This window comes from Theropithecus gelada, chromosome 20, assembly GCF_003255815.1.
Source record: "Theropithecus gelada isolate Dixy chromosome 20, Tgel_1.0, whole genome shotgun sequence".
NCBI lineage: Eukaryota > Metazoa > Chordata > Mammalia > Primates > Cercopithecidae > Theropithecus > Theropithecus gelada.
The window spans coordinates 68,084,796-68,107,257 of record NC_037688.1 but is presented as its reverse complement, the minus strand read 5'-3'; the positions used below and the strand labels follow the sequence as shown (position 1 = coordinate 68,107,257).

General features: G+C 43.2%; 1 protein-coding gene across 2 annotated transcripts in view; it reads right to left on the bottom strand.

Annotated features, from left to right (window-relative positions):
• The window catches only part of PARN (poly(A)-specific ribonuclease), a 199,006-nt gene that overhangs the window by 131,592 nt on the left and 44,952 nt on the right, over positions 1-22,462 (bottom strand). For both annotated transcript variants that reach the window (XM_025370878.1, XM_025370879.1), the window contains 2 exons: positions 20,432-20,542; positions 19,103-19,172 (listed from right to left, as the gene is read on the bottom strand). In XM_025370878.1, the coding sequence (XP_025226663.1) occupies positions 19,103-19,172; positions 20,432-20,542 (181 nt within the window). The remainder of the gene's footprint in view (positions 1-19,102; positions 19,173-20,431; positions 20,543-22,462) is intronic.

The following is a 22,462-nucleotide window of genomic DNA, read 5'->3' as shown; positions in this document are numbered from 1 at the left end:
ACCTATAATCCCAGCAATCTGGGAGGCCGAGGCAGGTAGATCACCTGAGGTCAAGAGTTCCAGACCAGCGTGGCCAATGTGGTGAAACCCCGTCTCTACTTAAAAATACAAAAATTAGCCAGGCATGGTGGCAGGTGCCTGTAATCCCAGCTACTCAGGAGGCTAAGGCAGGAGGAGCCCTTGAGCCTGGGAGGTGGAGGTTGCAGGGAGCCGAGATTGCACCACTGCACTCCAGCCTAGGTGATAAGAGCGAAACTCCGTCTCAAAAAATAAAAGAAAAGGACGGTATGAAACTGTGTCCCAGACTGCCTAAGAAGGCTCATTAGTTACTGAAGAATTTCATTTCAGATATAAAACTCTGATACATAGAACCCTGAACCCTTAGCAAAATGTGCTTCCCGGCCAGCTGGATCAGCATCACCTGGGAACTTGTTAAAGATACAAATTCCTGGGTGCCATCCAAGACTCCTGACTCAGAAACTCTGGACTGAGAATCATGGAGTTAACAGGAAAACAGTATATTCAATGTGGTGTTGTTAATTACCACTAAAGATGATGTAGCAATCAGCTGGATAATGACTTGTGCCAACTTCTCCAAAAGATATTAGTCTTAATGATTTGTTTATATTAAATCATTCTGTGGCTCCTCCCTGTTAATCCCACTGCTTCGGGAGGCAGAAGTGGGAGAATTACTTGAGGCCTGGAGTTTGAGATCAGTCTGAGCAACATGGGGAGACTCCTGTCTCTACAAAAAGTAAATTAGCCGGGCAAGGTGGCTTGTGCCTGTAGTCCCAGCTACTCAGGAGGCTAAGGCAGCAGGATTGCTTGACTCCATGAATTTGAGGCTGCAAGGAGCTGTAACGTGCCACTGCACTCCAGCCTGGGCAACAGAGACAGGCCCTGTCTCTACAATAAATAAATAATTAAATGAACAAACACATAAATAAAATACTTAGAAAAACACAAAACTAGCCGGTCACAGTGGCTCATGCCTGTAATCCCAGCACTTTGGGAGGCCAAGGCAGGTGGATCACTGGAGATCAAGAGTTCGAGACCGGCCTGGCCAACATGCCAAAACCCCGTCTCTACTAAAAATACAAAAATTAGCCAGGTGTGGTGGCACATGCCTGTAATCCCAGCTACTCGGGAGGCTGAGGCAGGAGAATTGCTTAAACTCAGGAGGCAGCGGTTGCAGTGAGCTGAGATTGTGCCATTGCATTCCAGCCTGGGGAACAGAGCAAGACTCCATCTCAAAAAAAGAAAAGAAAAACACAAAACTTTGACACATAAAATTTTAAAAAAGAAAAAACTGCCAAGCACAGTGGCTCATGCCTATAATCCAAACACCTGGGGAGGCCAAGGCAGGCAGATAGGTGGAGCTCAGAAGTTTGAAACCAGCCTGGGCAACATGATGAACCCCACTGCTACAAAGAAATACAGAAAATTAGCCGGGTGTGGTGGCACGTGCCTGTAGCCCGAGCTACTTGGGAGGCTAAGGCAGGAGGAGCCCTTGAGCCTGGGAGGCGGAGGTTGCAGTGAGCCAAGATTGAGCCACTGCACTCCAGCCTGGGGGTCAGAGCAGGACTCTGTCTCGAAAAGATTAAAAAAAAGAAAAAAGAAACTATGAATAAACAAAAGAAAAACATAAAACTATTAAATACCAAGGACTACCTCAAAATCCAGAAGGCAGTAACATAAGCCTTCTACAACTCCTTGAAACTAGGAGATCGAACTGTAGCATGCGACTAGGTTCTCTGCAAGAGATAAACTGGGCGAAATTACTGCTGACAGCTGCTATTCTTGTTTTTAAGACAATTTTAAAAAAAATTAAACTATTCTCTTGGTAAGTCATTAGCAAAAGTCTAACCCGTTTCTGTGAATTGGCCACAAATTAAGCTTTAGCCACCAATGCAGAACTAAAGATTAGCAAACACTTGAGGGAGTAACACACACAATACAAAAGAATCAGACACCTCTAACATTATCAAAATCCTCCACCCTTACCACAAAGCTTCAGACACAGATTATGTAAGTACAAGCACATAAAGATCAAAGGTTATTCTATGATGACACAGTGGCTTGCCTTGGACTGTGGCTTATCTAAGTCATTCCCTAGTAGTCCGGTGAATATAAATGGGTTGCAAAACAATGCTGCTATTAACCCATTTTATGCAGCTATGCTCAAGAAAACAAAGTATGATATTCAAAAATGCATGCAAGCAGTCCTAAAGCTGATTCAGGAATACTTTGGATGGAGACTCAAACCTCCGGGAACTGAAAAGATCATTATAGTTCCTTCAGATTCTACATTACCAAATCTATAAAATCACAGATTTGATTCACAAAGGAAAGGAAATACTTAGTTTTGCTCCTGAGGCAGCAGGTTTTCGAGTCCTAAAACTGATGGCAGAGGAGGAGCATGAATCAGACAGGTGACCACTTTAAGAAGCAGTTAGCAAAAAACGGTCACACCCAGTGTTGGAGCCAGTGCAGCGCAAGGCATGCATGTACTGACAAGAGCTCCAACCACGAAGGAAGGTTGTGAGTAAACCACGACAGATCTGGCTGGTAGGCCACTGAAGCCTGTCTACGTGACACTGACCATGAGTTTTAATGTGTTTGAAAATTCCTTATCGTGTGTGTGTGTGTGTGTGTATATATATATAAATCTTTTAAAAATATTTTAAGTTATGGGATACATGTGCAGGACACGCAGGTTAAATACGTATCTTTTAAATTGAGACAGGGTCTATGTTGCCCCAGCTAGACTCAAACTCTTGGTCTCAAGTGATCCTCCCACCTCAGCCTCATAAATGGCTGGAACGACAGGTGCACACCACCGCACCTGGCTTTTTTTTTTTTTTTAACTTATACAATTATATAACTAGTATAATCTCAATCTGCAAATGAAGAACATTGATCTCAATTAGTAAATGAAATAGACACAGAACACAAACTAGCAGGAAACTAAGAGGACAGCTTTTTTTCTTCTGGGCTGAGGAATTATCAGTGGGATTTTTGTGTTTTAAAAAGAAAAAAAAAAATTAAGTACAAAAATTCCTAACTAAAATCACATTTATCATGGCCTGTTCAGCCTCAGTTGCTCCTCTCCTGTCGGGAAGTTATGGGTCCCCCTGTACTGAGAATGGGAGGCAGATTTTTCCAAGTTCAGCTACTTGCCCTTGGCCACCATGGGGGAAGACCCTAAGCTTCCCACTACCTGCCCTACACACACAGGCCCTTTCTCCCGCGTGCCTTTTAACCTGAGCTGTCTCCACAGCCTCCCTGTGAAATGGTAAGCCTACAGTCCCAGCGGGAGCAGCTAGGGTCAAGGGTTTTCGTCCTAAACCACTAGTCAAAGCCCTTGTGTATATAAGAGAAGCGAGTGCTTGGGATACAACATTCCAGAAACATTTTTTTATAATACTCGAAGGGCTGATTAAATTATGGCTTTGTGTCATGGCACAGAGCTGGTACAAAAAATGAGGTTGCTGTCTGAGGAAGAGCTTTGGGTACAGCGAATTTTCAAGGCAACAGGAACAACAGGCAGTGAAGAGAGCCATGTGGCCGGAGATCAAAAGGACAACCTTCCCATGACTGCAGTGCAAAGCAAGCTGCTACCTGGGCATGGGGCTTGCCAGGCACACCTGGTCCCACACACCGTGATCACCATCAGGAAAACGAGTGAATCAGCATCTCAGGGTGAGGAGACGCCTCAGAGGTGTGTGGACACAGGGGCTTAGTTTGCATAATGATGCATACACAGGACTGGACGATCTAGACAGACTTCTAATGTCATGACATGTCTTAATAAAGAAGAACAGAGTTTATTCTGGTCTCTCTTCCTAGCAAAAGGAAAAACCTCAAACCCCCAAACTCTTTATCCTTCCTCCTAAGAACTCAGTATTTTCACTCCCTGAGTGAAAATTTGCATTTGTGTCCATCTGCTTTCTGCTTCCATCAAGACTACACTTCCGATTTCTTAAAAAAGAGATTTCCAAATAAAATTGTACCCCTCTCCTACCACTAGACTGGGATACAGAAATGTTGAATACAATCTCATCTCAACACAATTTAAGCACAGAATTAATTTGCGGCTCACCCCAAGTCCCAAGCCTTCTAAAGAGAAATTGAAACTTTTACCGACTGGCAGCTCTACTGTACTTGCAAATGGTCTTGATATTTCCTTTAGGGCGCAGAAGTAAAAGCACTTCATAAGAACCCGTATGCAAGGCTCATCATTATACATATTTATGTGCTATAAAAAACTAATTTTATCATCCAGGGTAGGAAGCATGCAGACATCTGTCACAAAATAAGCTCATTTATTTTGCTCACTAAAGCTCCTGTGTAAAATAAGGGTAACCACTGGCTAGATGGGAGTGACTGTGGCATCAGTTATTTTACTTTCACTCAGGTGGGGGGAATACAGTTTTCAATCTAGCTGCTTGCTGTTTTGACAAACAGAGCGTTACTCAACATTTGTCCTGAAGCCAACTCATGTCCTTTCTTAGATACATACAACACTAAAACAAAGGCAAAAGAAAAGGAAGAAAAAAAAAAAAACCAGCAGCTCATTTCAACAGTCTCCATCAAATGAAGCATATCAAATTACATCAACTAAAAACACTAAATTAAGCATTATACAAAGGCAATGCCTGCAGGGCCTATAAAACAACACACTGTAAAGTGTCAGAGGAAACAAGCCCCACACAATCCAATGGTCTAAGTCAACATCTTTTAGAGACTGTGCTCAGGCCAAACATTAAGAGAAAAGGAAATCTTCTTTCAAAGAGACTAACATTGTCTCTTAAAAAGATATGCAACCAACTATAGCATTGTCCCTTATAGAGACTGTGTGCTATGGAGGAAGAATCCCTTCTGAGTGGAGCACAAGCTTGATGATCCTTGACTGCCACTCCCGGGGCCCTAGGCAGATGTCTCGGCTTTAAAATGGGCACATTTTTCCCTACCTGTGAGGACTGACTGCCTTTAGAAAAAATAGTCAATGCAGGTGACATACTGTGCATAGTGGAAGGTGTTCAAAGGATAAGCTATTTGATAGGTAGCCCAAATTTCTTAGAGTATACTGCTAATCTTTGAACACTGCAAATTAAGTGCTAAACAGTTTTGGAAATAACTATTGCCCACTTGCTCCTAGCCAGGACCAATGCAAAACTGGAAATAGCTAAGACTGCTGACTTTACTACTAACATGCCTACAGTGGGCTGAATGGTGGCCTCCAAAAAGATATGTACACTTTCTAGTCCCTGGAACCTCTGAGTGCTGCCTTAGTTGGAAAAGGAATCTTAGTAGATGTTTTTATATTAAGGACCCTGAGATGAGATTATCTGGGATTGTACAAGTGGGGCCTCACTGCCATCACACATGTCTTCATAAGAGAGAGGCAGAGACAGGACACACACACACAGAGGAGGAGGAGGAGGCAATGTGACCATGGGGACAGAGACTGGTGTGATGTGGCCCTAAGCAGAGGGATGCCAAGGAATGCCGGCAGCCACTGGAAGTCAGAGGAGGCAAGGGACGGATTCTTCCCCAGAGCCTCTGGAGGGAGCTCGGCAATGCTGATGACTTGATTTGAAACTTCTGGCCTCCAGACCATGAGAGATGTATTCACCTAAAACACTTGGTATTTTAAGCCACCGAGCTTGTAGTAACTTGTTACAGCAGCCACAGAACACTAATCCAATACCCTATTACAGAGAAGGCAAGCAGCTTAAATATACATCCAAGGGTTGACTGATTTCCTTCTACCTCAACAAGTTACTTTTTAAATTATAATAATAACAAGTTATTAAGCCAGAGAGAAATGTACTTTAAAGTAACCAGAGCAAGCACAAGAACAGCTCAGCTCAGCACATGGACTGCCCCTGTAGTGCTGCAGGGCTAGCATACCAAGTACAGGTTGCTGGGTGGGTGGCCTGTAAGGTTTCTTTAAAAAGCAGCCTTTTGATGCTGCCACAGAAGTGGCAATCAAGATTACAAGGCAGAAATTAGACAAGGCAGTATCAACTTGAGGCAAGCAGTCCCTTCCTCGAAGTAGCACTTGTTTCCAGTCCTAAAAAACCAGACTCAAGGCTTCACAGTAATTTAATGTGCCCTGTCTTTTGCCTTTGTGAAAAATCAGTGAGTGTATTAAACTTTGAGGGTAATCAAACCAAGCCAATTCATGGAGATTCTTTTTATCATGGTAACTTGGGGAGCCAAAAACAAAATAAACAAGACTTTGAGGCAAAATAAATGGGTTTGGTTAAAGTATGTGAGGAAGAAAAAATGCATCTTGTGTATTGGGGAAAATATATTTTGTGAACTAGGGAAAAACTGGCTTCAAGTCTTCTGGATTCTGGGAGGCTGCTCGAAGCATCTGCAGTGCTATAATTTTACTCCTCCATGGCACCTGACTCCAAAATTTACATAATCCAGAAGAGGTTGAAAATGGGGACTCCATTTTTTTTAAAAGACATATTTCCTGGGCTCTTTATGATTAAAGAGTAGCATCAACAAATACACCACTGTTCACATGCAGCCAGTTTATGATAAACTGTGCTCCCTATTCCAGGATCCAGACCCATTTTTGATAAAAGCTATGGGGCAGAGGATATCATATTTTAAAAGATTTATTACTCCTTTATGTAAGCATTTTAATACAAAAATAAAGAATAAGTACTACCAAGTTCTTGGGAAAGCCAGCCAATAAGAAAGGGGCCTATGATCACCAATGCTATAAGTGGCCTCCTTCCTGCCTTCCCTGACCTCGGTTCTGGCATCACCAGGGGCTTCTAGGAAAGGGATGAGAAGGGATGTGCCCGGCACAGGCAGACAAATGGAGGAGGCTGTGTTCTCGACCCTACGGCCTCACAAATCAGCCTCACCAGCGTCAGAAGGCTCAACACAAATTAGTGCAAATAACACACAGGGCAGGTATTTTCTTCTCACTTACAACCCAACTTCGCAGCAAGACCTTTAAAATTAAGATGCAAAGACAGGTATAAAGTGTTTTCTTAGTAAGATATCTAAATTGCCATTATTAAAAAGTTTTTATTAGCATCATGTATGTGGGCCACTTTGCCTCTATCAACACAGAGAGACTGTCACCCAAGGGTCCTCAGCTCGGAACACACCGCCTGCTGTGTTTCTCCACCATCACCCTTTCATAAAATGAAAAACTACCCAGCACCGTGGGAGGCCGAGACGGGAGAATCTCTTGGGTCCAGAAGTTCAAGACCAGTCAACATGGCGAGACCCCATCTCTATGAAAAACTTAAAAAATAGCTGGGTGTGGTACCATGCAGCCGTACTCCCTGCTACTTGGAGGGTGGGGCAGGAGGATCCCTTGGGCCCAGGATGCAGTCAGCCATGTTTGCTCCACTGCACTCCAGCCTGGGTGACAGAGCCAGACTCTGTCTCAAAAAAATAATTTAAAAAAATGCCGGGTGCTGGCCGGGAGTGCTGGCTCATGCCTGTAATCCCAGCACTTTGGGAGGCTGAGGTGGGCGGAGATCGAGACCATCCTGGCCAACATGGTGAAACCTGTCTCTACTAAAAATACAAAAAATTAGCAGGGCATAGTGGCACGTGCCTGTAGTCCCAGCTACTCAGGAGGCTGAGACAGGGGAATCGCTTGAACCTGGGAGGCGGAGGTTGCAGTGAGCCGAGATCGCACCACTGCACTCCAGCCTGGCAACAGAGCAAGACTCCATCTCAAAAAAAAAAAAATTAAAAAAAAAAAAATGCTGGGAGTAGTGGCTCACATGTGTAAACCCAACACTTTGAGAGGCTGAGGTGGGCAGATCACTTGAGGCCAAGAGATCGAGACCAGTCTGGCTAACATGGTTAAACCCTGTCTCTACTAAAAATACAAAAATTTGCCGGATATGGTGGCATAAGTCTGTAATCCCAGCTACTCAGGAGGTTGAGACATGAGAATTGCTAGAGCCTCAGAGGTGGAGGTTGCAGTGAGCCAAGATCATGCCACTGCACTCCAGCCTGGGCGATAGAGGGAGACTCTGTCTCAAAAAATATATATTTTTTTTTAAAAAAATAAGAATTAAAAAAAAGAAATGAAATGAGAAACAAGATTTCCATTATTTTCTTCAAGTTCACTGCAGTGTAAGGCACAGTAACAACCACCCTCTCTGCATACCTACTACGTGCCACATCCAACACTAAGCAGCCTTATCAGTGCTGCTGCCCAACCAGGTGGAGATTATGATCTCCAGTTGACAGACGGAGAAACCTAGCTTTGGCAAGACAAATCTCCCACCTGGTGGCATCAACCCAACTGACCCACCCTGAAGCCTCAGCTCTTTCCCTTATACTCCTGCTGCCTTATGTATAAGCCACCCTAGTTGAGATGTTGCACAGATACACATCTATGTATCTTAAAGTTTATGTGCCCAAGGTGTGATCTAAACATAAGGCAATAATACAATTACAAAAGAAAAGTGCTCCAGGTGATGCAAAATATCATTGTTTTAATAAATTAAAATGTCAGTGAAGCAATGAGTTGCTCAAAAAGAAACAACTCACAAAAGGACAAATTCATAGCAGATTAGAGGTAACCAGGAGCTGAGGAGAGGGAGAAGATAGGGTGTTACTGGCTTGCTGGTTACAGAGTTTCTGTTTGGAGTGATGAAAAAGTTCTGGAAACAGTGGCTACAGTTGAACAATATTGTGAATGTAATTAATGCCATCAAACTGTACATTTTAAATGGTTAAATGGCAAAAGTTGTTGTATATTTTACCAAATTAAAAAAAATTAATAATGTAATATCCCAAAAACCACTGAACTATATACTTTAAATAAGTAAACTATACGGCATGTGAATTTATATCTCAATAAAGTGGTTTTGAAATAGGAGAGAGGAGGCCAGGTGCGATGGCTCACACCTGTAATCCTAGCACTTTGACAGGCCGAGGCAAGCGGATCACGAGGTCAGGAGTTCAAGACCAGCCTGGCCAACATGGTGGAATCCCGTCTCTACTGAAAATACAAAAATCAGAAGGGTGTGGTGGCACATGCCTGTAATCCCAGCTACTCGGGAGGCTGGGGCAGAGAACTGCTTGAATCTGGGAGGCAATATCACATCACTGCACTCTAGCTTGGGTGGCAGAGCGAGACTGTCTCAGAAAAAAAAAAGTAAAGAAAAAGGAAAGAGGGCTGGGCACTGTGGCTCACGCCTGTAATCCCACCACTTTGGGAGACAGAGGTGGGCGGATCATGAGGTCAAGAGTTCGAGATCAGCCTGTCCAACATGGTGAAACCCTGTCTCTACTAAAAGTACAAAAATCAGCCAGGCACGGTGGTGTGTACTTGTAGTCCCAGCTACTTGAGAGGCTGAGGCCGGAGGATCACTTGAACCCGGGAGTTGGAAGCCGCAGTGAGCCAAGATCGTGCCACTGCACTCCAGCTTGGGCAACAAAGTGAGACTGTCTCAAAAAAAAAAAAAAGAAAAGAAAAGAAAAAAGAAAAAGGGAAGAGGCTGGGCAGCGTGGCTCATGCCTGTAATCCTAGCACTTTGGGAGGCTGAGGTAGGACAATCACTTGAGCCCAGGAGGTCAAGACCAGCAAGGGCAACATAGTGAGGCCCCCATCTCTATCAAAAAAAAAAAAAAAAAAAATTAGCCAGGCATGGTGGCATGCACCTTTGGTAGCTACATGGGAGGCTGAGGCAGGAGGATCACTTATGCCCAGAAGGTTGAGGGTGCAGTAAGCCATGATGGCGCCTCTGCACTCCAGCCTGGGTGACAGAGCAAGACTCTGTCTCAAGTGAAAGAAAAAGAGAAGAATTAAAGTTAAAATTTAAGAAAGGAAAGAAACAGCTTCTAATAGTTCACTTAGAAGATGTATTTCTTTACTTCCTTTTCCCAATAAAAGTCTAAAACAGGGCCATGCGCGGTGGCTCACACCTGTAATTCCAACACTTTGGGAGGCCAAGGTGGGCAGTTCACTTGAGGTCAGGAGCTCAAGACCAGCCTAGCCAACTTAGTGAAAGCCCATCTCTACCAAAAATATACAAATTAGCTAGGAGCGGTGGTGAGCACCTGTAATCCTAGCTATCAGGAGGCAGAGGCAGAGATTGCAGTGAGCCAAGATTGCACCACTGCACTCCAGCCTGGGCAACAGAGCAAGACTCCAACTCAAAAAAAAAAAAAAGTCTAAAACTGAAAACACAATACACAGCTAAGAGTAAGAACTAACCATATGATTCAAAGGGGAGAAACAAAAAACAATAACGTATTCAATCTTCTCCCTGCATATTATTTAGTTACATGTAGGTTTTTTTGGGGGGGGGTCTCCTCTGCTTTCTGGTCAAGCCTCAATAATTCAAAACAAAGTCCTGTTTACTGGATGTACACAGTGCATCATACAGCATCTTCTATGAAAATAAAACAGCACTCCTTCTGTTCCCCACATCTAATCAGAGAAGCATCTCAAACTATGTCACCACAGCAGTGACAGCAGTGACAAGTTAACTGAGGCCTATCATGTACCAGGCACTGTGCATTTTACACACACACTCTTATTTCATCCTCACAACAACCCTATCAAACAGGTTCTAATATTCTCAATTTACAGATGAGGAAGCTGAGGTAAAGAGAGGGTGAGTAACTTGCCCAAGATCACACAGGTAATAAAGAGCAGAGCTGGGATTCAACTGTACTATACTACGTACGCTCCATGAGATCCTGAAGTGAAGCAATTCTTCGGGAGAAATCAATCAAATGGCTTTTTAAATATTTTAATTCAAATGGAAACGAATCCTGTTGAGCGTTGTGACACTGAGAGCTATGCGCTTACCAACAGTAAAGCTATGTTAAAACTCGTGTTTATGTTGGGAAGCTGGAAGTCCCATGGAGGAGGGAGGTGGAATTACTGTAAGACTCAATTTAATACACAGCTCCTCTGTATGAGGGAGGGACAGGCCGGACAGCAGAAGGTTAAGCGAGGGCTTCCTTGCAGGTGATCAGGCAGCACCCTCCAGGGAGACAGCTGGACACACGGGGTCCCTTAAGAACCCACTGCGACCCTGCATGCTGTGCTGCTGGGCACGAATGGCAGTTGTGGTAGTAAGTAGCAAATAAAGTCTTGCTCTGTCCATGACTGGCGAGAGGGCTCCATGACTGGCGAGAGGGCCGGGAAGAAATCTTTTCTTTCTTTTTTTTTGTCACCCAAAATAAGTTGACACTGGGAAGAAATCTTTAATTCTTCAGTTTAAAATCTCTCTGATGTTAAATGTCAAGCACGTGCATATTACAAGAAAAACCCAATTTGCTACCAGCATGCAATTGCTTTCTATGGAGAAAAAGGGAAACCACTGGTGTGCTTTTATTTCAGGCACCACAGGTTCCTTCCTCTCCCCTCTGTACATACAGCTGTTATGTATACCTATTCAACCCTCCATACACTGCTGCGTTATATTCACTTGAAAAACAAAACTTTAAAAAATGCTCCACATCAAAGCCATCTTGCTTCTATTACATACCAATGTGACACAATCGTCATCTGATTTTTCACAGGCAAACACTAAAGGGTACGTACAAGCAAAAGTAAACACTTCACAATTGTTGCTACTACACTCCAATTTTATGTCCACAAGCTAATGAAGTTTCTTTTTCATTAAACTAAAACATAAAACACATTCTGCTACCACCTCTACCTTTATTGAATCTCCTATCATGTTAGGTCTTCTTATATTTTTTATTTCTTTTTTTTTTTTTTTTTTTTTTGAGACAGGGTTTTGCTCTGTTGCCAGTTTGGAATGCAGTGCTGCAACCACGGATCACTGCAGCCTCAACCTCCTGGGCTCAAGCAATCCTCTTGCCTCAGCCTCCTGAGTAGCTGGGAATACAGACATGTGCCACTATCCTCAGCTAATTTTTTTTAAGAGATAGAGTCTCACTATGTTCCCCTGCCTGGTCTCAACTCCTGGCCTCAAGCGATCCACCTCCCTTGGCCTCCCAAAGTGCTAGGATTACAGGCATGAGCCACCATGCCCATCCTTATTTATTTATTTTTAATTAACAACTAAAAATTGTATATATTCATGTGTACAACATGTTCTGAAATATACATGCATTGTAAGATGACTAAATCAGGCTAACATATCCATTACCTCACATACTCACTTTTTGCAGTGAAAACACTTAAAACCCACTCTTCTGGTAATTTTCAAGTTTACAATACACTGTTAGTAACCAGTCACCATGCTGTATAACAGATCTCTTGAATTTATTCCTGCTAACTGAAATGTTGTGTCCTTTGACCAGTATCTGCCCAATCCTCTCCGCATCCCTTATATTTCAAGAAAAGGAAAAGAATATATGCTGAGCACTTACTAAGTTCTAGGAACTATCCAAGTCCTTTCACATCTCACACAACCCTTATAACCTCGACGGAAGAGGATATGGTTTGGCTGTGTCCCCATTCAAATCTTATCTTGAATTGTAACTCTCACAATTCCCACATGTTGTGGGAGGAACGTGATGAGAGGTTATTGAATTACAGGGGTGGGTCTTTCCTGCACTGTTCTTTTGATAGTGAATGAGTCTCAAGAGATCTGATGGTTTTAAAAACAGGAGGTGCCCTGCACAAGCTCTCTTGTCTGCTGCCACGTGAGATGTGCTTTTTACCTTCCACCACGATTGTGAGGCCTCCTCAGCCACATGGAACTATAAGTCCAATAAACCTCTTTCTTTGGTAAATTGCCCAGTCTCAGCTATGTCTTTATCAGCAGCATGAAAATGGAAACTGGTACTGGGAGGGGGCGCTGCTGAAAAGCTACCAAAAAATGTGGAAGTGACTTTGAAACTGGGTAACAGGCAGAGGCCAGAACAGTTTGGAGGGCTCACAAGAAGAAAGAAAAATGTGGGAAAGTTTGGAACTCCCTAGAGACTTGGTGAATGGCTTTGATCAAAATGCTGATAATGATATGGACAATGAAATCCAGGTTGAGGTGGTCTCAGATGGAGATGAGGAACTTGTTGGGAACTGGAGCAAAGGTGACTCTTCTTATGTTTTAGCAGAAACTGGCAGCATTTTGCCCTTGCCCTAGAGATTTGTAGAACTTTGAGCTTGAGAGAAATAATTTAGGGTATCTGGCATTAGAAATTTCTAAGCAGCAAAGCATTCAAGAAGTGACTTGAGTGCTGTTAAAGGCATTCAGTTTTATGAGGGACGCAGAACATAAAAGTTTGGAAAATTTGCAACCTGACAATGTGATAGAAAAGAAAATCCTGGCTGGGCGTGGTGGCTCATGCCTGTAGTCCCAGCACTTTGGGAAGCCAAGGTGGGCAGATCACGAAGTCAGGAGTTCAAGACCAGCCTGACTGACATGGTGAAATCCCATCTCTACTAAAAATACAAAAATTAGCCATGCATGGTGGCACATGCCTGTAATCCCAGCTACTCAGGAGGCTGAGGCAGGAGAATCACTTCAACCCAGGAGACGGAGGTTGCAGTGAGCCGAGATTTCACCATTGCACTCCAGCCTCGGCAACAGAGCGAGACTCCGTCTCAAAAAGAAAAGAAAAGAAAAGAAAATCCCATTTTCTGAGGAGAAATTAAGCTGGCCACAGAAATTTGCATAAGGAACGAGCAGCCAAAGACAATGGGGAAAATGTCTCCCGGGCATGTCAGAGGTCTTCAAGGCAGGCCCTCCCATCACAGGCCTGGAAGTTTAGGAGGAAAAATGGTTTCATAGGCCAGGTCCAGGCACCCTCTGCTGTATGCAGTCCAGGGGCTTGGTGCCCTGCCTCCCAGCTGCTCCAGCCATGACTAAAAGTGGCCAAGGTACAGCTCAGGATGTTGCTTCAGAGGGTGGAAGCCCCAGGCCTTGGAAGCTTCCATGCAGCACTGAGCCTGCAGGCACACAGAAGTCAAGAACTGAGGTTTGGGGACCTCTACCTAGATTTCAGATGTATGGAAATGCGTGGATGCCCACAAAGAAGTCTATTGCAGGTGCGGGCCCTCATGGAGAACTTCTGCTAGGGCAGTGAGGAAGGGAAATGTGGGGTCAGAGCCCCCACACAGAGTCCCTACTGGGGTACCACCTAGCGGAGCTGTAATAAGAGGGCCACTGTCCTTCAGATCCCAGAATGGTAGATCCACCAACAGTTTGCACCATGCGTCTGGAAAAGCCACAGACACTCAACACCAGCACATGAAAGGAGCTGGGAGGGAGGTTGTACCCCTGCAAAGCCACAGGAGTAGAGCTGCCCAAGACCATGGGAACTTGCCTCCTGCATCAGCGTAACCTGAACGTGAGACATGGAGTCAAAGGAGATCATTTTGGAGCTTTAAGATTTGACTGCCCTGATGGATTTCAGACTTGTGTAACTTGCCCAAGATCACACAGGTAATAAGGGCCTGTAGCCAATGACTCCCATTTGGAATGGCTGTATTTATCCCTGGCCTGTACCCCCATTGTATCTAGGAAGTAACTAACTTGCTTGTGATTTTACAGGCTCATAGGTGGAAGGGAGACTTACCTTGACTCAAATGAGAGTTTGGACTATGGACTTGTAAGTTAATGCTGAAAAAAGACTTTGGAGGACTGTTGGGAAGGCATGATTGGTTTTGAATTGTGAGGACATGAGATTTGGGAGGGGCCGAGGGTGGAATTATATGGTTTGGCTGTGTACCCACCCAAATCTCATCCTGAACTTTAACTCCCACAATTCCCACATGTTGTGGGAGGAACCCAATGGGAGGTGACAGAATTATGGGGCAGGTCTTTCCTGCACTGTTCTCGTGATAGTGAATGAATCTCACAAGATCTGATGGTTTTAAAAATGGGAGTTTCCCTGCATGAGCTCTCTTCTTTTGTCTGCTGCCATCTGAGACGTGGCTTTCACCTTCTGCCATGACTGTGAGGTCTCCCCAACCACATGAAACTATAAGTCCAATAAACCTATTTATTTTGTAAATTGCCCTGTCTCAGGTATGTCTTTATTAGCGGCATGAAAATGGACCAATACAGAAGATGAATTGTTTTATCCCCATTTTACACAGCAGAAAACATTTGTCTAAGAGCATATCATTCCTTGTCTCATCGGTAGCTCAGAAAGACCATAAAGCAATGTCATTGCAGGAAGGCCTAGATTTCCAGGGGAACCCTGTTCAGATTCAAAACAAGGCAGCAGTCCTGTAGAGTAAACTGCAGGCATCTAGTTCATCTTAACACATTCCACTGCTTACTGAAAATAGCCAAAAGAGACCCGCTCATTCTTCCTCTTTCTAAGAACTGAGGTGAACAGAAAACAACCTTCCCAAAAACCTTCATAAAAGGGTCAAGGTGTCTTGACAAAACCAAAGACAGTCAACAAAACATAAGGCAAATGTCTGGTTGTGTGCTTTCTGTTGTACAATAAAAAGCAAAAGCAGAGAGTATTTTCAGCTCTTAGATTTTAGATCTGGATTTGACCAAAGGATCTTAACATTAAATCTGGTTTTCAATGCATTGATTAAAACTGACCAAGGTTATAAAAGGAGGTAAATCATTTCCTGACGAGAGAGCCTCCAATATAAACAAAGAGTGTATTCCACACAGGCTGTCATTAGCAGTGGCGTAATCCTCATTTCCAAGGCTCAATTCTCTCATGACTTTCCTCCTGATTCCAAAAAAGCAAAGAGGACTATGGGAGGTGCCCAGGCCATGAAAAAGACAAAATGGCACCACACAAAACCCTCATCGGACATTCTTCTAGACCAGTATGGCTTATAAAAACACCTCATATCACATTCAGTCTTTGCATACTGATTAAGCAACAGTGTTCTCAGGATTTCCTCAATAGTTGACTTGATAAAGCTTCCCAAAATGGCATAACTGATGCTACTAAATGTTAATTTAGAATAACGCAGAAATAAGTGAAGTTTACTTCCCCTCGAGGTTTACTTTTTAAATGTTAAGTCTAGTGAGAGCAAAATAATATATGATTTGTATATGTGGGCAGTTTAATGTCCACCCAAATTTATGTTATGAGTATGCATGTTTGGTAAAGGTTACATTTAGAAAAGTGTGGTGTCAAAATAAATTAATCTTCAGAAAATCTTGCATATTTTTCTAAAATCATCAGCTTGAGATAATGTTGGGGGCAACTACCGAATGTTTTCCTACAAGGGTAATCATGAAAAATGACAAAAAGCAAGGTTGAATATCCTAAATCACCTGCAAGTAAGTAAAAACAAGGTCAATATTAACACAGAAAGAGATGTCAAAAGAAGCAATTGTTTTTCCTTTTCTCTTTTTGGTCTCCTGTTCCCAGACAAAAGTGATCCTCCTGCCTCAGCCTCCCGAGTAGCTGGGACTACATGTGTGTGCACCCCCCACATCCAGCTAATTTTTGTATTTTTTGTAGAGATGGGGTTTTGCCACATTGTCCAGGCTGCTCTCAAACTCCTGGGCTCAAGCAACCCTCCTCTCTCACCTTCCCAAAGTAGTGGGATTACAGGCATGAGTCACTGCACCCGGTCCAGAAAACTCACTTTACTTACTTACTTGCTTATGTATTTATTTTTGAGATGGAGTCTCACTCTTGTTGCCCAGGCTGGAATGCAGTGGCACGATCTCGGCTCACTGCAACCTCTGCCTCCTGGGTTCAAGCAATTCTCCTGCCTCAGCCTCCCCAGTAGCTGGGAATACAGACACCGTCACCATGCCCAGCTAATTTTTGAATTTTTAGTACAGACTGGGTTTCGCCATGTTGGCCAGGCTGGTCTCGAACTCCTGACCTCAGGTGATCCGCCCACCTCGGCCTCCCAAAGTGCTGGAATTACAGACATGGGCCAACACATCTGGCCATAAAACCCGCTTTCTAAGTGGGTTAAGAATGAATGCCTATACTTAACCAAGTTATTCCAATAAATAATAATAAAAACAGGCCAAGTATGGTGGCTCACACCTGTAATCCCAGCACTTTGGGAGGCTGAGGCAGACAGATAACCTGAGGAAGGGAGTTCGAGAGCAGCCTATTCAGAATGGTGAAACCCCATCTCTACTAAAAATATAAAAATTAGCCAGGTGTGGTAGTATATGCCTGTAGTTCCAGCTACTCCAGAGGCTGCGGCAGGATTGCTTGAACCCAGGGGACAGATATTGCAGTGAGCTGAGATTGTGCCACTGCACTCCACACTCCAGCCTGGGTGACACAGTGAGACTCCATCTCAAAAAAAAAAAACCAAAAAACTATATTTAACATCACCTGTGGGTTCCATGATCTATGTCATAGGCTACATTTCCAAAGACAAACACTGCCCCCAAAAATAAAAGAGCTAAGAAAATCATGTTTTACTCTTAAGGAACTAGAAACAGCAAGGACTTGTGGTTAGCAGAATTAATTTTCCACACAGAAAAATTCGCCTTAATTTCCAATATACACTATACTGTTACTGAGTTCAATGTATATGAAAGACATATACATTTATCTCTGAACTTTCACAGAAAACAAGAAAAAAGATTTAAAAAAAATTAGAAGGCATAATATGATAAAATTCACAAACTCAGACAACAACTCAGCACCTCAGGAATCCAGATGTTTAGAACTGACATGGGTGTCTGCAGCACGCCACCTAAGCACAAGCATTTATACAGACATCTGAAGGAGACAGTACAGTATTCTCACCCAGCAAAGCAATGATAGGACTGTTAACAACTGCACAGAATGTAAGGAAATGATGTAACCAACACAACACTGAAATAGTGATTTCTTTTGGTGTTGCTGATAGTCATGGGCTGCCTTGTTCTGTGTCTGGCTTGCGCAGAACCTCTAGAACAAACCCTGCCTTAGAGCTCAGGGAAAGATGATGCTTTAGGGTCCTGGCACAGAACCAAACTGTAGTCTGCTCAAGGATCACATCCTTAACTTCAGTCTCAGCTTTGCTAAGCAAGCACAAAACACACTTTGAAGTAACAACCTTGAGATTGTTTAATCACTCTAACTGCTTACAACAATGAGGATACAAGAGCAAGCCTTTACTTCATTAAGTCCATTCAGATGAGGGCTCAGGATGTAATCGCAATCAAAACTTCACGGATTCTTTTTTTTTTTTTTCTTTTTGAGATGGGGTCTCACTCTGTCACCCAAGGCAGGAGTGCAGTGGTGCGATCATGGTTCACTGCAACTTCTGCCTCCTGGGTTCAATCTATTGTCCTGCCTCAGCCTCCCAAGTAGCTGGGATTACAGGTGCCTGCCACCATACCCAGCTAGTTTTTGTATTTTCAGTAGAGACAGGGTTTCACCACATTGGCCAGGCTGGTCTCAAATTCCTGGCCTCAAATGATCCGCGAACCTTGGCCTCCCAAACTGCTGGGATTACAGGCATGAGCCACAGCGCCCAGGCCAAAACTTCACGGATTTCTTAAAAACCATTTATAGAACCAACACCTTCTTAGACACAATATTATTCAATCAGATAATAATGCAAGCATAAATAATCATCTCACCTGTCAAATTTGTTAGGGGTTGGGTGGCACCATACATAAACATCTACTTCATAGGAATTTTTTTTTTTTTTTTTTGAGACAGAGTTTTGTTCTGTTGCCCAGGCTGGAGTGCAGTGGCGCAATCTCAGCTCACTGCAACCTCTGCCTCCCGGGTTGAAGCAATTCTCCCACCTCAGCCTCCCAAGTAGCTGGGATTACAGGCACTCGCCACCACACCTGGCTAATTTTTGTATTTTTAATAGAGACGAGGTTTCACCATATGGCCAGGTTGGCCTCGAACTCCTGACCTCAAGTGATCTGCCCACCTCAACCTCCCAAAGTGTTGGGATTACAGGCGTGAGCCACCGCGCCCAGTCCCTCATAGGAAATTTAAATGCCAGAACTACCAGTTCTTTTCCTTGGAAGAGATGCAGTACATCTAGCAATGTTCTCTCTTTTTTTTTTAAGCCTATATTTTTAATACATTTGTTCCCCAAAAGGTCAATTTCTACTTTCAAAAAACATCTGAGTCACTCAAGATGAAAAATATTTTATCTAAAAATGTGCTATAGCTCCCAATAACTCCAAACTGACATCCCAAAATATGAGGCTGTTCGACAATGACAGAACTTGGGAACTGGAACCCTCTGATTACTTACTTGTTAAAAAAAGGTTCGATGAGTTTTGATCTGGCAGACACATGAATTTTTGGAGGGCTGAGAAAAGAACCTAATGAAGAAAAGAAGAGAGGCATTATTATTCATAGTCACATAGACAACGCCTGAAAGTTCAGACCAAAACAGATTTAAATTAACAGCATGGTTCAACAAAGGTGAGAGGTATTCTCTTTTTTTTTTTGAGTCGGAGTTTCACTCGTTGCCCAGGCTGGAGTGCAATGGCATGATATCGGCTCACTGCAACTTCCGCCTCCCGGGTTCAAGTGATTCTCCTGTCTCAGCCTCCTGAGTACCAAGGATTACAGATATGTGCCACCATGCCTGGCTAATTTTGTATTTTTAGTGAAGACAGGGTTTCTCCACATTGGTCACGCTGGTCTCAAACTCCTAACCTCAGGTGATCCACCCACCTCGGCTTCCCAAAGTGCTGGGATTACAGGCATGAGCCGCCGCACCTGGCCTGTGAAAGATGTTCTTATGGACCAAGTACCGTACCACAGGAAGTGTCAGTGGTTTTTCTTGCAGATTTCCCCCTCCCCTCATCTCCTCCCACTCCTACCTCAAAACCCTCCCACTTCTAACTGGATGAGTGGATCCCAAGGAAATGGTAGTGCTATAGGTTCGATGTTTGTGTCCCCCTAAAATTCATATGTTGAAGCCTAATCCCCAATATGATGGTGTTTGGAAGTGAGACCTTTAGGAAGTGATTAGGTCATGAGGGAATTACTGCCCTTATAAGAAGGGTCAGGAGGCCGGGTGTAGTGGCTCAAGCCTGTAATTCCAGCACTTTGGGAGGCTGAGGTAGGAAGATCACTTGAGCCCAGAAATTCTAGACCAGCCTGGTTAACATAGCAAGTCCCTCTCTCTATAAAAAAATTAAAAAGTCAGCCGGGCATGGTGATGCACACCTGTAATCCTGGCTACTTGGGAGGCTAAGGTGGGAGGATCTCTTGAGCCCAGGAGTTCAGGGTTGCAGTAAGCTACGACTGTATCACTGTACTTCCAGCCTGGGTGACAGAGTGAGACCCTGACTCTTAAAGAAGAGTTGGCACAGCTTCTGCTCTCTCGGCTCTCCACCATGTAAGGACATAAGAAGGCAGCCATCTGCAAACCAGGAAATGGGCTCTCACCAGACACTAGGTCTGCTGGCAACTGGGTCTCGGACTTCCCAGCCTCCAGAACATGAGAAATAAATGCCTGTTGTTTAAGCCCCACAGTCTACGGTAATTTATTACAGCAGCCTAAGCCAGGAGACAGGTAATATCCACCCTAGATCACTGCGTGTTTGACTGAAACACATGCAATGCGTACCTAGGTAATTGGCCATGGAGATGAAGCACAGCCCTGTGATGTAGGCATCGTAGCCTGCCTCGTGGAGTTGTTCAGAGGCTGTGTCATAACTTGGAAAACCTTCGGCACTTTCTAAGAAACAAAGGAAAAAGTTTTCCTCAAAACAAAGACTAGTAAGCACACTGCCCTACCAATCCAAATTGCATTAGTATATGCTAGAGAAATATCCAAAATAGGCAGAAAAAAAGCTATCTGTTTCTTAATTCTCTCCATATGAGACCTTAAAATATAAGATAACAGAGTCACTGAAAAGGAGGACTTTGATCTAGGATACAGAAACGCCTCAGTTACATTACGAAGGACTCAGCTGTGGGCTTTCTCATCCCACACTGGTGGGTGCTATTTATGATCATCCATAACTCGCTCTAGGACAATTATTCCTCTTTTGCTTGCTTTCTAAGGCCATGAAAAGGATATTCTTCCCTTATACAAGATGGTCACATCAGGACACAACAGACGATTCAGAGTAAAGATTAAGAGCACAGGCTCTGGAGTCACACTGAGTTCGAACCTCTGCTCCGCCACTTATTTGCTGTATGACGTTGGGCAAGTCACTTCATCTCTAAGCTTCCAGTTTTGTAAAATGGAGATGATAATCAAATCTTCTTCAAAAGGTTATTGTTAGGATCAGATGAGATAGTATAAGTTAAACTCTTACCTAGTGCTTGGTACACAGTAAGTGCTCAAAAACTGTTATCTATCAATACCTGAGGTAACCCTCCCCCCAAAAAACAGAAGACTGCAATTCAATATCGACAGCTCCAACTCACTACTATCCTCTACTATGTTCCTAAGCTTAGAGATCAAAAGGTGACAGCATAACCAACTCCAAAAATAAATTGAACTTGCTATAATGCTGGCCTTGGATCATGGAGCCACTTTACAGCAAAGACTACTTTATATATGATATGGTTCTTTTGTGACATTGATAAATACAGATGTGACCAGATAAACTCTAAGAGGAATGACCTGCTTTAGACTGAATTTTCTACCAGATGCCACTATTTCATATGGAAAAAATAAGATAAAACTTTAACTCATAAATAATTATATCCTAGAACCATTCTGGAAATGAAGGTTACTACAACACAGAAATAAAAAGCATAAATGGAAATTAACAATGAAAAGACTGTAACTGTTTTTATGTCAATACAATGCTCTTTAAGTAAGAATTCTTTAACTCCGTATTAAATATTAGACTTGATGCCTTTAAAAAAAAGCCTTTTCACATGGTAGCCACCTAAGTAATATCTTCCGCTCCATCATCAACGGAGACACGTTCTTTCCAAAATCAATTATTTCCATTATATCGTTATAGAAAAGGTCTAGGTTTTCTCCCCCAATGGCCCCACCACCACTTTTCTTAATTCCTTTCTTGGACTATTACCCAGAAAGAGGCAAATAACTGTAATCTTGGCTGCTTTAATACCTTGCATTATCAATTTCTAAACCATTAGTCCTATTATCCATGTCTTTAGCAGTTTTCAGGCTATAGGTAATGGCTTGCTAATCACCATATCGGTAGCACAATCAGGTTATCAGAGACCAAGGAAGTAGCACCTGGAAGGCTCTCCACACACCTTGGTGGTGGCTAGAGGTGGCAAAACACCACCATCTCATCTCCCTACTTCTGGTTTTCCTCAGCGCTCCTGTTTCCACTCTGAAACCAGCTGAAAAGGAGGCAGGGTGGGGACTTGCCTTAATCTCATCTGTAAATCCAGTTGTTGGGCTTTTCTGAGATGGAAAATATATTTTTTACTCTACCCCTGGTGATTAATCACTAGCTCTTTGTCTCTGCTTAAATAATGTATGAAAGAATAGAAGGGCACATCAAGTTTTAGGAGAATTCCATACATTAGGAAATAAAAGCCTTGAAGCTTTAATTGTTAAAATTCTCAAAGAATGGCTATTCAACTCCATTAACATAAAATAGATGTAGAATTAAAAGACCATCTTTATTCAAAAAACAGTAATTCTACACAAGACATGTCC